Here is a 12812-nt window from a genome sequence, read left to right as displayed (position 1 = left end):
CTAGTTCAGTTCTAGTTCAGTTCTAGTTCAGTTCTAGTTCACTTCTAGTTCAGTTCTAGTTCAGTTCTAGTTCAGTTCTTGTTTCAGTTCTTGTTCAGTTCTTGTTCAGTTCTAGTTCAGTTCTAGTTCAGTTCTAGTTCAGTTCTAGTTCAGTTCTAGTTCAGTTCTAGTTCAGTTCTAGTTCAGCTCTAGTTCAGTTCTAGTTCACTTCTAGTTCAGTTCTAGTTCAGTTCTAGTTCAGTTCTTGTTTCAGTTCTTGTTCAGTTCTGTTCAGTTCTAGTTCAGTTCTAGTTCAGTTCTAGTTCAGTTCTAGTTCAGTTCTAGTTCAGTTCTAGTTCAGTTCTAGTTCAGTTCTAGTTCAGTTCTAGTTCAGTTCTAGTTCAGTTCTAGTTCAGTTCTAGTTCAGTTCTAGTTCAGTTCTAGTTCAGTTCTAGTTCAGTTCTAGTTCAGTTCTAGTTCAGTTCTAGTTCAGTTCTAGTTCAGTTCTAGTTCAGTTCTAGTTCAGTTCTAGTTCAGTTCTAGTTCAGTTCTAGTTCAGTTCTAGTTCAGTTCTAGTTCAGTTCTAGTTCAGTTCTAGTTCAGTTCTAGTTCAGTTCTAGTTCAGTTCTAGTTCAGTTCTAGTTCAGTTCTAGTTCAGTTCTAGTTCAGTTCTAGTTCAGTTCTAGTTCAGTTCTAGTTCAGTTCTAGTTCAGTTCTAGTTCAGTTCTAGTTCAGTTCTAGTTCATTTCTAGTTCAGTTCTAGTTCAGTTCTACTATAATTCTAAATTAGTTCTAGTTTAGTTTTAAATTTCGAATATTTCTATATGTAATTTTTTGAAAAATTATTATTCTTAATAAAAAAAATTATATTTCTTTAAATTTTTGAAAAATTATAGAAAATTCATTTTTTTATTTTTGCTTTTACATTTTCGAAAAATTTTCTTTTAAATAATTTTCCAAAAATTTTAATTTTTTAAAAAATAAATTTTTTAGAATAATTTTCCAAAAATTTTAATTTTTTAAAAAATAAATTTTTTAGAATAATTTTCCAAAAATTTTAATTTTTTAAAAAATAAATTTTTTAGAATCTTCGAAATATTAAAATTTTTTTAGAAATTTTTCCAAAAATTATTATTTTTTTTAGAAAATTTCGAAATTTTCTATTTTTTTTTAAATATTTTTTTTTTAGAAAAATTCGAAAATTAAATAAAAAAGATAATTTTCTTTTTTTACCTAATTTTCTTATTAAAAATATTCGAAAATTTTTAAAAATATTTTTTTTGAAAATAATCGAAAAATTATGTTAATTTTTTAAAACATTGCAAAAATTTGTAAAAAAAATTTTTAAATTTCCATAAAGTTTTTTAAAAAGAGTTTTAAAAAATTATTCTTTCTGAGAAAATTTTTTAAAAATGAAAAACATTTAGCCTTTTACTCATGTTATACCAATATTGTTTGATATAATTTTTAAATTATTACAAAATTAAGCTGGAAATTGAGCAATTAAAGATTAATAATAATGAAAACCACAAGAAATAATACCGAAACCACAAAAAACAAAGGGGGTTGAGAAAAATATGTGCACTTCTTCTGGAGGTATTAGTAATAAAAACTTAATCATGTTATTTTGTCTATTATATTGGTCAAAGTCTTGATTAGGGAATGATAAATAAACCTTCATTGTTAAAACTGTTCCCTTAGCTCCTACAGATTGGAAGATACTTAATTTTCTACATTTTTTCAATTTTGCATCGAAAAATTTGGGAAATAATTTGAAACTTTTCATGACTTTGAGAGTAGGTCTATAACTATAAAAATTCTATTTAGAGAAAAATGAAATTAATCCTCACTGATCTTTGAAAATCTGAAAATAAATATAACTTGTAAATTAATGAAAAATTAAAAATAATTTACCAATAGCAATTAGTTCCTTTTTAAATGTAGAAATTTCATATAGATGTTGTAAGTTGTTCTTGTTGTTGTAGATAGTACCAAATTTGCTGTTGTAATAAGTTCTTTTTGTTGTTGTTATTCTTATTATACAATGAGTGTAAGGAGAACTTTGTGTTTGTTTTTAAACTATTGTTTTACGATTAAAATATGTCAATGCTGTAATAAACAACACCAACAGCGCGGAATTAAGACTACTCATCATTAAAGTATTTCCCGAACTACCAGCAACATGTTTATCGGTATTACCCACTGAACGGCAAATAGTTTCGTTCTTAATAAAACGGAACATGGACTCAACAATATTGGCAGGTGTTATCTCTTCACACAATTCCAATTTTTTAACAATGCAGGTTTCCAAACGTTCGATATCGTTACATTGTTTAGCTCCCATTATGAATTTGGGTAAAGTTTTAACATTTTCAATGCCCTCTTCAGGGAGATAACCGGAGAATGTGCTATTAATACAGTTCTGTATATCTTCCTTGTGTGCTTCCAAACATTCGGGTCCTTTTTCGGCAATGAACAGAGCAATCTGATCACCTCCCTTGTGGCAAACAAAACTCAAAAGACTGCGTATGATGCGCATGAAAACATCTTGATTTTCACGTTCCTCCTCATCAAGACAGGGTGTAAGTTTGGTATTGAAGGTTTCAATACATTTTAGAGCTTCGGGACGTTTTAAACAGTACTTGTTGAACACCACATCCAATTCTCCTGTGGGCGAGGCAAGATTTATTTCCTCTTGTATGGCGGTGAAATTAACAATATTATTAACACACTCGGCCAAAGTCAATGTGGAGCTTTCAATTTCAGCAAACGCTTTTTGACCCTCTTCTTCGCCGGCCACTTTAAGGCATTTATCCTTAACCAAAGTTTTGGCATCATCCAAAGTAAGATTGGTCTTGGGAAATTCATCGGGCAGTTGATTTTTCAAGTCATTTACATCAATATTGCTAAGGTCGAGGTCAGCTGCCTGCAATGCCAATAACAGGCTAAAAATTGTTCCTATTAACAATGCAGACTTCATGTTTGAGGTTTGTTGCAAAATTTCTTTTAAAACTTGTTATGTTTTGTTGTTTTTTTTTTCTTTTTTATTAACCTTAGTGACCTTTTAGTGTCTTTGCAAATCACTGTTCTTTTTTATTGTTGTTTTATTTCAAAATACCACTTGTTTTAATACTTTTATTTTATTATCACTTTATTTTATCACCGTATTTTTTAAATAATTTATTATTTACCGTAATAGCGTTTGCATTTGCTACTGGTTCGATCAAGTACTGTTGGTTGAGTAAATTTTTCAAACTGTTTTTGCCCTTAATTTTTTTGTATTCTGCTTTGTTTGCTTTTATATTGTTGTTTTCCTCCTTTTGTTTTTTTTTGTTACCGTAGTATGTGTGTTTTTGTTGCAATCTGTTTTGTTTTTCTTTTAATTTAATTACTCTTGCTTGTTAAAAAGCAAAATTTTTAATTGTTGTAATCGCTAATGTATTATTTATTATTTTTATTATACACTTTATTCGTAAAATAAGCTGATAATAATATTTTTAATTTTTCTGCTGTCTTTTTGTTTATGATTCAACAATTTTTTCTCATCAATGGTCAGAGAACTGTGCCGACTAACATTTACTGCAACGGCGCTTGATACTAAATAATTCAACGACGACATAAAATCATCTGTAAGCCGGCTAAGTTATCAACTATGCTTTTTAATTCTTCAACGGTAATGTATAAAAGCGAATGAGAAAGTGAAAAAAGCGAGATGGTGAAGAGAAAGAGTAAAAAAGCAGGAGGGAAGACAGCGGAAGAGAAAAACAAAAGCGGCGGGGCGAGGGGCGGGACAAGGACAGAAAGGAAGGAGCGGACGGCAGGAAAGGAAAGGGGCGGAAAGGGGCGAGCGAGCGAGCGAGCGAGCGAGCGAGCGAGCGAGCGAGCGAGCGAGCGAGCGAGCGAGCGAGCGAGCGAGCGAGCGAGCGAGCGAGCGAGCGAGCGAGCGAGCGAGCGAGCGAGCGAGCGAGCGAGCGAGCGAGCGAGCGAGCGAGCGAGCGAGCGAGCGAGCGAGCGAGCGAGCGAGCGAGGAGGAGCGAGCGAGCGAGCGAGCGAGCGAGCGAGCGAGCGAGCGAGCGAGCGAGCGAGCGAGCGAGCGAGCGAGCGAGCGAGCGAGCGAGCGAGCGAGCGAGCGAGCGAGCGAGCGAGCGAGCGAGCGAGCGAGCGAGCGAGCGAGCGAGCGAGCGAGCGAGCGAGCGAGCGAGCGAGCGAGCGAGCGAGCGAGCGAGCGAGCGAGCGAGCGAGCGAGCGAGCGAGCGAGCGCGTAGCTAGCGAGGCTAGCGAGCGAGCGAGGACGATGCTAGCGAGCGAGCTAGCGAGCGAGCGAGAGAAGAGAGAGAGAGATGAGAGAGAAGAGAGAGAGAGAGAAGAGAGAGAGAGAGAGAGAGAGAAGAGAGAGAGCGAGAGAGAGAGAGAAGAGAGAGAGAGAGAGAGAGAGAGAGAGAGAGAGAGAGAGAGAGAGAGAGAGAGAGAGAGAGAGAGAGAGAGAGATAGAGAGAGAGAGAGAGAGAGTAGAGAGAGAGAGAGAGAGAGAGAGAGAGAGAGAGAGAGAGAGAGAGAGAGAGAAGAGAGGAGAGCGAGAGCGAGCGAGGCGAGCGAGGCGAGCGAGGAGCGAGCGAGCGAGCGAGAGAGCGCGAGCGAGCGAGCGAGCGAGCGAGCGAGCGAGCGAGCGAGCGAGCGAGCGAGCGAGCGAGCGAGCGAGCGAGCGAGCGAGCGAGCGAGCGAGCGAGCGAGCGAGCGAGCGAGCGAGCGAGCGAGCGAGCGAGCGAGCGAGCGAGCGAGCGAGCGAGCGAGCGAGCGAGCGAGCGAGCGAGGAGCGAGCGAGCGAGCGAGCGAGCGAGCGAGCGAGCGAGCGAGGAGCGAGCGAGCGAGCGAGCGAGCGAGCAGGAGCGAGCGAGCGAGCGAGCGAGCGAGCGAGCGAGCGAGCGAGCGAGCGAGCGAGCGAGCGAGCGAGCGAGCGAGCGAGAGCGAGCGAGCGAGCGAGCGAGCGAGCGAGCGAGCGAGCGAGCGAGCGAGCGAGCGAGCGAGCGAGCGAGCGAGCGAGCGAGCGAGCGAGCGAGCGAGCGAGCGAGCGAGCGAGCGAGCGAGCGAGCGAGCGAGAGAGCGAGCGAGCGAGCGAGCGAGCGAGCGAGCGAGCGAGCGAGCGAGCGAGCGAGCGAGCGAGCGAGCGAGCGAGCGAGCGAGCGAGCGAGCGAGCAGCGAGCGAGCGAGCGAGCGAGCTAGCGAGCGAGCGAGCGAGCGAGCGAGCGAGCGAGCGAGCGAGCGAGCGATCTAGTTGATCATCTATCTATATATCTATCTATCATCTATCTATCTATTCTATTATATATCTATTTATCTATCTATCTATCTACTATCTATCTATCTATCTATCTATTCTCATTCCTACTATCTATCTCTCTATCTATCTGAATCTATTCTAATATAGGTATATATACCACACCCACTTTGTCACATCCTGCCCATTTTTTATTTCAATTTAAATGAATAATAATGAAGATGTTGCAATGTTTTGATACTGGAGGCATATCTTCCAGTAAAAATTAAAAGAATCTGTTTAAATTTGTTTATTTTAACAATTTTGTATTAACAAAATACTAAAAATGTATATATTTTTTTTGTTAATTTTTACAATCACAATTGGATATATAATAAAATTTATGAAAAATTGCAATAATAATATATTACATAATGCAAAATGATTAAATAAAATACAATAATATATGTATATATAAATGACAATGTTAAGTTTGTTAAAACATTTAAGTTAATACACGTTTTTTTTGGAAGCATTTTGTGTTATTAAAGATAATGAGAGAAAATTTTGCTAAATAAAAATTAATAAAATAAAAAAGTACATTTTTTTAACTTAGAATGTACTTGAGAAAATAAGTCTTTAGGTTAATGATTTCGATATAATTGTTTTTGCTAGATTTCTAAGGTGGTAACAAACAGACATATAATGTTATAAAAATTGGTTTAAACTATAACCAGGAATACATAAAATAAAATATTTTTTTGTTAGATTTTAAAAACTTTAAAATAGGTTATGTGCGTTTTCAGTAATGTTTGCATAAATTTCAAATTACTTTGAAATTTCCAACTAGATTATGATTTAAACAAATGCTAAAGAGTTGAATTATGTTTTTGTTTTCAATTTAAATGTTTTTGTTAGTCAATGTTGACAAGTCTTCTAAACTTCTCATGTTTTTCAGATTAAAAACCTATGACAGCATGAGTTTCTGTAGCTGATGGTTGCTTTATATCCACATACACCAGCAGAGAGGCCAATTCCAATTCTTCACTAAACTTATTACGTAATATAACACTGCGATAACCAGTGCGTATGGAATTCAAAGGATAGCAGGCCTGAGCTATGAAATGTGTCTCGGCAAACATATCCTCATCTTGTATCTCAAAACGCAAGAGAGCAAAATATGGATTACGTACAGAAAATTCACATGATTCATTCCATACTGGATTAAAACCATTTTCACATACTTTGGTACGATGTTTGACGCCGGTATCAAAAGTAGCTCCGTTAATTTCAACAACTACCAAGGGATTGTTGCATTTACCGGCCCGGAATAAATGTCTAGCTGCTATAATGCGTATGGTCACATGTTTCTCTTCCAAAGGGCTAATGCTTAAAGGACTATTGGGATCGAAACCTTCTGCCAACATAAATTTAGGTTTCAACAAATAACCACATTGGGCATTATCCCTAAATTTGGCCTGATTCAATTGCATGGCTTTGTCGCCGGTTTGATAGTTTAGTGCAATCATCTGGGAGCCCACATTCCAAAAGGGTACTGGATTAAAATTGGAAGAATCCAAACGTTGTCCCTTCGGATAAACACGTGAAATCTGGTGACGATGATAAGCCAAAAATAAGGCGGTATTTTGTTGTAGAAATTGTTTTTCGGCCTTTGTTTCGGGAAAACTGGACATTTCGTAAAATACCCAAGAGTGTTCACGAAAGGGTACACTACGAAAATAGATAATTAAATCAGACATTTCCTTGGCTACTCGCGCAGAACGTTCTTTTTTTCTTCTTTCGGTGGCCAATTGATTGGCTATTAAAGCAGCATCTTGTATGGCTTTAAACCACTCGTAGGCCTGTTCCTGATTATCAAAACCCACTACAAAAGAGTTTTGCATAGTGGGTGTTTGGATTTGTAATTTCAAAAGTATGCCCGGTTCAGTGGACTCGAATAAAGAGGCCACGGCACCATGTATTTCAATGGAATCGGTGCGTGAAAATTGTTCATTGTTGGTTTCATCATTAAAGCTGTTGTAATCATCCGAGCAAGAGTCTATAACCTAAAAAAAAAGATTTCATTAAACGTTTAAACAAAATTTCTTAAGATTTCCCTTTACCTTCACATAATTTGCTGGCAAATGTCTTTGTTTCATGCCTCCATAATCACCCTTCCACCACATGGTATTGTTTCTTTGTACATTTGTTATAATGGCATGTTTTGGGAAAGACAATTCATCCGGTTTGTCTGCCTTATAGCTATATAAAGCTTTACAAGTTACCGTATCCTCTAAACTAGGATCCATATAACTGGAGGCATCATTAAAGTCTCCCATGCCACCATTACCATGATGATCTAAAGAAGCCTGACAAGCCAATAATTTTTGTTTCAACAATTCCTGCGATACTGGATACATCAATTTGACCGTGCGGTATAAAGGATTACGCATATAATACTTGACCAAAGAAACCAACGATTCAAATTGTGTAGTATCGACCACAAATAAACGACCCTCTTGCATAATACGACAATGTTTAATCTTACGATTTATGGTAAATGAAATGACAAAAGCATTGGCATTCTGTACGGAGGGACGTACCAGAAATGAGCCCACATCGAGTTTAATTAAAACCTGTTCGGCTTGTTCTTTGGTGGTATGAGGATGAAACCATTCTTGAGATTCATGCTTTTTCGGTTGCGGTACAGGCTCTTTGAGGGTAATGGAAAATTCTGAACTACGCAACATGTTCTTGCGATAGTAAACAATTAGAGAATATAAAGAATCGAAAACAAAATTGTCCACTAGATAATATTTTGTGGCACCATTTTCATGTTTCAACTTGATGCGACAATGATTGGGACGATTGCGTCGCAAAAACGATAAACTGTAATCACCCACAAAAGTGGCTGATTCACGTACCAAAAAAGTGCCATCGCCCAGATGTTTGTAGGCTTCCAAAAGTTGATCGGCTTCGTGGCGGCCTCCTGGAAGGGAATGGAAATAAGGATAAGGATAACAACTTAATACTATAGTGATCAGTAAAATAAAACCTTAAAATAATTTCTAATCATTTTACTTTTTTTCCTCGATAGTATAGTGATCAGTAAATCCCACCCACGCTATAAAAACTATTACTTCAAATTACCTTCCAATTTTCCATGAAACCAGTTTTCACCAAAATGCAATTCATCATTAATCATACTATCCTTAACTTTAGGCATAATAGTGTTGGTAGACGATACCGATATTGCATTATCTTCATCATCACCAGTCGTTGAATTGGTATCTTCAGTTTCCGAGGAGTAAATTAACTCCTGTTGGGTTAAAACGAAATGATATTGATTCCAAGTCTTATCGACGGGATCTTTAAAGTATAAAAACCCTTCTTTTAAAACATTACGTATGCCATCATTATCTTCACCACCAGGACCCGAAATGGAACCACGACTACCAGTGGAAGACAAGAGAGTAGAGGAATTTGAAGAATTGGAAGACACTATACTGGAATTATCTTCATATTCGGGTAATTTTTTATGTTTTAAGATAATTTTTCTTCTTAGTTGATAGGGTGAAGGTAGTTGGGTTTCCGAGCGATCACAACGCTGTGTCAAAAGCATATCACCAAATACCTCTATTAAAGCCTGGGCCATATTACGTTGCTGTTCTAGGGAGCAGTTTTGTTCGATAGATAAAATCACCGGATACTCGGAGGTGACAAAGGCATGTTCCTTAATGGTTTTTATAACATCTTTGAACTTAATTTTTGAAGTCATGGTATGACCATGAAATATATGCGGTTGATTGTCGGGACCATTCCAACAGTCCAGTTCTATGCATCTACAACCCATGCGCAAGGCACGGGCGTAAGCCTCACAAGAAGATTCCGAGGAAAATTGGTCACCCGTTAGATAAGTATTGTGTGAGGAAGCTATCCAATAATTGGACATGGGCTGTTTCATATCCATGTATAGACGATCACATTGTTTATCCCACAAATCATTGTGTTTGGAAAATAGATAATCAAGAAACTCGCTAATGGTGAAATATGGTTCTTGCACCTCACGTTCTATATCTTGCAAAAATTCACGCATAAAATTGGACACAGCATTGTTATCTCTTGCAATAGCTTCCCTTTGCTCTTGTAGTAAAAATTTTTCAAATTCTCTTAAAGTAACAATTTCGCCATCTTTAGAATAGGCAAATTCTTTGCCGGGAGGACAATGGAAAAGTTCTTCTAGGAAATTAGAGGTTTGTATAAGTTTCCTGTACAAACGGGCAAAGTCATCAAAACGTAAATCATTTTTACGCCTTACATCCTCCTCGCTAAAGCAATCCATTAGCTTGGAGGTGGTCATTTTGCAGCTGATACTGCTGAGGAACGTCTTAAAATCCTTAACAGTAACTTGGCCTCCCTCCTTGGAAGACTGGTTGCTCGAGTTTTCTATGGCATAATACTCACGTCTAAGCCAGCGTTCTACTTGTAAAGGATAGGAAGCATTTACAGTGTCTTGTACCATATAGCGCAAACCTTTAACCCAATTTTCTGCTTCCTGTTCCGATAAAGCTACCACAGAGAAAGTTTTCAGTTTAAAAGAACTGCCATGGAGGACAACAAAACATTTGCCAGCTTCAAAACGTTTGGCTTCATCGGGACAGTTGCGAAATTCTTTGGAATTTTTTCCCACACGTATTTCCTTGATTTCTCTTAGCTCCAAAGAACCTTCATGTTCTATGCGGGTGTTGGCTGCAACCGGTGACCACAGCAACTGACGAGTTTCTCTTACCAATATCAGACGCCTCTGTTCGGGCCGCCTTTGTTTACTATACAGTTTCGTAACAATGGTACCTCTTTCCAGCATGCAAATAATCTGTTCCATTTCACCCAAAGTGGGCACACTTAAAGAACTAAAACAGTTCATCATTTTGTGCAAATTTTCTCCAAATCAGGGAAATAGCGCAAGAATACTTTCTATTAAAAATAGTTTTTGTTGTTGGTCTGCTGGCTGCCTATTTCTTTTGTTTTTTTTTTATCTAGAATCTTTATCAGTGTGTTCAAAATATGGTAATCATTTGATTTCCTGTCCAATCTGTTGATCACTGCTGTGTTGTTGTTCTTGCTGTTATTATACAAAGTACAACAATAATTATCGTTGTTTTGGTTTGTTGGTATTGTTGTTGTTTCTGCTTGTCTCTATATTTTGTATTGAATTTGTTGTTGTTTTAGCTGCTGTCTTAACGCCTTTTTAATAGAAAACATATTTTTATGTTTTTTAATGATTTAGCTTAGTTTTTTTGTTAAAGATTCTTATTTAATTAAGTTTTTGTATAAATTGAAACATTTTTTGTGTAAAATTTTTAAGGCACTTTTGGTAAAAATTAACAAAAAATTCAATTAAACTATTAACAAACACAACAATTTTCTTGTAAAATTTCTTGCAGCAGATATTGCTTCTTCTTATTGGCGCTGACAATCACTGTGTGATAATAGCATGTCCAAATAGTGTAAAATAGAGAAGTCAAGTCATTGTGATTGCACAATATTTAATTTCAACGTACGATTTCATAAGGTTTATGCAAAAATATGGGGGAATTTCGTAAGATAGGAAAGTTTGACTGAAGTTTGAATTATTTACTAAACCGTTATTATTTTGCATTGCAGATATGGATACGGTACTGTATAGCAAACAGTAGATACTATATAGGTAAGTCTACTTCAAGTTAAAAACTATAGTTGACTATGATCTAATCTTTGGTCACTAGATTGAAGTGTAGTGTATTCTTCTCTAAGGATTAGATTCTTAACTTTAGGCTATAGTCTTATCTGAAGCCCAGACTACATTATTTTTTGTAATTTTTTTTTATGCCCTTTTTATGGTAAAAACTGTAATCTAGGTATTCTATGACCACACAGACTATTCAATAGGCCAGGCATAAAGTAAAAAAAATAGACTATTCTATAGTACACATTATGTACTAAGGTCCAGGCTATAGATTATTCTATAGTACAAACTATACTATAGTCCAGACTATAGGCTATTCTGTACTTCAAACTATACACTATTCTAAAGTACAAACTATAGACTATTCTACTATTGTACAGATAAGAGATTATTTTACAGTCCATACTAACTGGAGACTATTCTATAGTACTAACTTTAGACTATTCTACAGTCCAGACTATAGACAACAGTCCATATTATATATAATTCTATGACCTAGACTATTCTATAGTCCAGACTGTAGACTAAAATGTAGACTATAGAATATTCTATAGTACAAATTATACTACAGTCCAGACCACAGATTATTATATAATCCAGAAAATTGTCTATTATAAAGCCATTTTTTTCAAAAGGATAGCTTGTTGCAACCAATCTAAGATGAAAAACCACCAATTACAAAACTTTTTTAAATATTTATTTTTAAATATGTATGTATATAAAATTTGTATATATTGATTGTATATAAAAATCACTAAGTACATAAGTTACAAAAAAAAATTTGTATTGCATTTCAAAATTTACTCTACGAAGAAGTAACAAAGTCATAAAACAAACTCTAATCTACATGATAGTAACATTCATGAGCAAAAGTGTCACAATCATCATAAGGTTTGACCATCACTTCAGTTGTATCCAAATCTTCTTTACGCAAACAAGCACATCTAAAATTATCACTACCGACTTGATATAGTTTGCGAGGATAGCCCACCCAATCACGTTCCTTGCCACCACTATTGAGAGTGCACCAAACATGAGAACCCTTCTCCCGGGACCATTCAATATTACAATCGGGATATTTAAGTCTTAATTCTTCTCCAGCAGCTTTGGCATCTTGAGCTTGCTCTAATAAAGCTAAATATTTATGATAATATTTAGTGGGCTCTCCGTTGGCATCATAAAAACGTCCTATGAGTTTGCCCTTGTACACATAATCGCTATCATAGAATTTTTGCCAATTATCTAGACTTAGCAGCTCCGAAGGCTTAAGCGTTAAGACATCATCAGCTTCTTCCTCCACAAATGTTTCAAATTCTCCAGTAATAAAAGAAACCGAAGCATCTCGTCCAGCAAAATAGCTATACGAACAACCGGGTCCATAATGTTTGGCGCCTTTAGAGACGTCATAAACTCGGCCCAATAGAGACAGGTAAATTGGTGTGTCATTTTCACCATTAAACTTGGCCAATTCCGCTTTAGTGAAGAGTTTAACATCTTGTAGTTTTTCGGCACTTTCATAATGCACTTCTACATTATCACTGCCAAATGGCAAAATATATGTTTTTAACATATCCAAAATTTCCGGATAATAGACACCAGCCAAAACGGCCACTATGATGAGCAGAAACTGTAGTTTAAAAATATGTCTTATAAATGCTATCATCGTTGTTTTTGGTTTTCTTTTTCTTAATAAGACACTTTATTTAAACGAATTTTATTGATTTTTTGAATACTAATAAAATATAATAATAAAACTCAACTAGAAAGTAAATAAACAAATAGACAAATGGATATTTTTGGAAACAACAACAAAAACAAGCCACAGCTGTTTTTGCTGTATCACGTCAGCAGCTG

At 36.5% G+C, this 12812-nt stretch overlaps 3 protein-coding genes across 3 annotated transcripts in view; all 3 read right to left on the bottom strand.

Annotated features, from left to right (window-relative positions):
• LOC119613269 (27 kDa hemolymph protein) overlaps positions 1-3545 on the bottom strand; it is a 4710-nt gene extending 1165 nt beyond the window's left edge. Inside the window, exon 1 of the mRNA XM_037969263.1 lies at positions 1894-3545. Coding sequence (XP_037825191.1) covers positions 2054-2959 — 906 coding nt within the window. The 5' untranslated portion in view covers positions 2960-3545 and the 3' untranslated portion in view covers positions 1894-2053. The remainder of the gene's footprint in view (positions 1-1893) is intronic.
• A 2156-nt stretch (positions 3546-5701) lies between these two features.
• Positions 5702-10701, bottom strand: LOC119613272 (1-phosphatidylinositol 4,5-bisphosphate phosphodiesterase gamma-1). The gene is made up of 3 exons (XM_037969271.1): positions 8384-10701; positions 7357-8222; positions 5702-7299 (listed from the first exon to the last, which is right to left on the bottom strand). Exons 1-3 carry the CDS (start codon positions 10158-10160, stop codon positions 6193-6195), a joined length of 3750 nt encoding a protein of 1249 aa, XP_037825199.1. The 5' UTR covers positions 10161-10701; the 3' UTR covers positions 5702-6192.
• Positions 10702-11641: 940 nt separating this feature from the next.
• On the bottom strand, positions 11642-12741 carry LOC119613273 (neuferricin homolog). Its single transcript, XM_037969272.1, has one exon. The coding sequence runs from the start codon at positions 12619-12621 to the stop codon at positions 11797-11799; it is 825 nt and encodes a 274-aa protein (XP_037825200.1). The 5' UTR covers positions 12622-12741; the 3' UTR covers positions 11642-11796.
• Positions 12742-12812: the final 71 nt, after the last annotated feature.

Source organism: Lucilia sericata, unplaced genomic scaffold (assembly GCF_015586225.1).
Source record: "Lucilia sericata isolate MDLA Ls3-8-SP2 unplaced genomic scaffold, ASM1558622v1 Contig002038F_arrow, whole genome shotgun sequence".
In the NCBI taxonomy this organism is placed as follows: domain Eukaryota; kingdom Metazoa; phylum Arthropoda; class Insecta; order Diptera; family Calliphoridae; genus Lucilia; species Lucilia sericata.
The sequence above is the reverse complement of the archived record's forward strand: the minus strand, read 5'-3'. Positions and strand labels throughout refer to the sequence as shown.

Excerpts from the sequence above, each read along its gene's own strand:
- LOC119613272 (XM_037969271.1), bottom strand. The coding sequence starts at position 10,160 with ATGATGAACTGTTTTAGTTCTTTAAGTGTGCCCACTTTGGGTGAAATG. Across the intron at positions 8,223-8,383 it reads GTTTCATGGAAAATTGGAAG|GAGGCCGCCACGAAGCCGAT; the intron begins GTAATTTGAAGT and ends ATTCCCTTCCAG. Across the intron at positions 7,300-7,356 it reads TGCCAGCAAATTATGTGAAG|GTTATAGACTCTTGCTCGGA; the intron begins GTAAAGGGAAAT and ends CTTTTTTTTTAG.
- LOC119613273 (XM_037969272.1), bottom strand. The coding sequence starts at position 12,621 with ATGATAGCATTTATAAGACATATTTTTAAACTACAGTTTCTGCTCATC.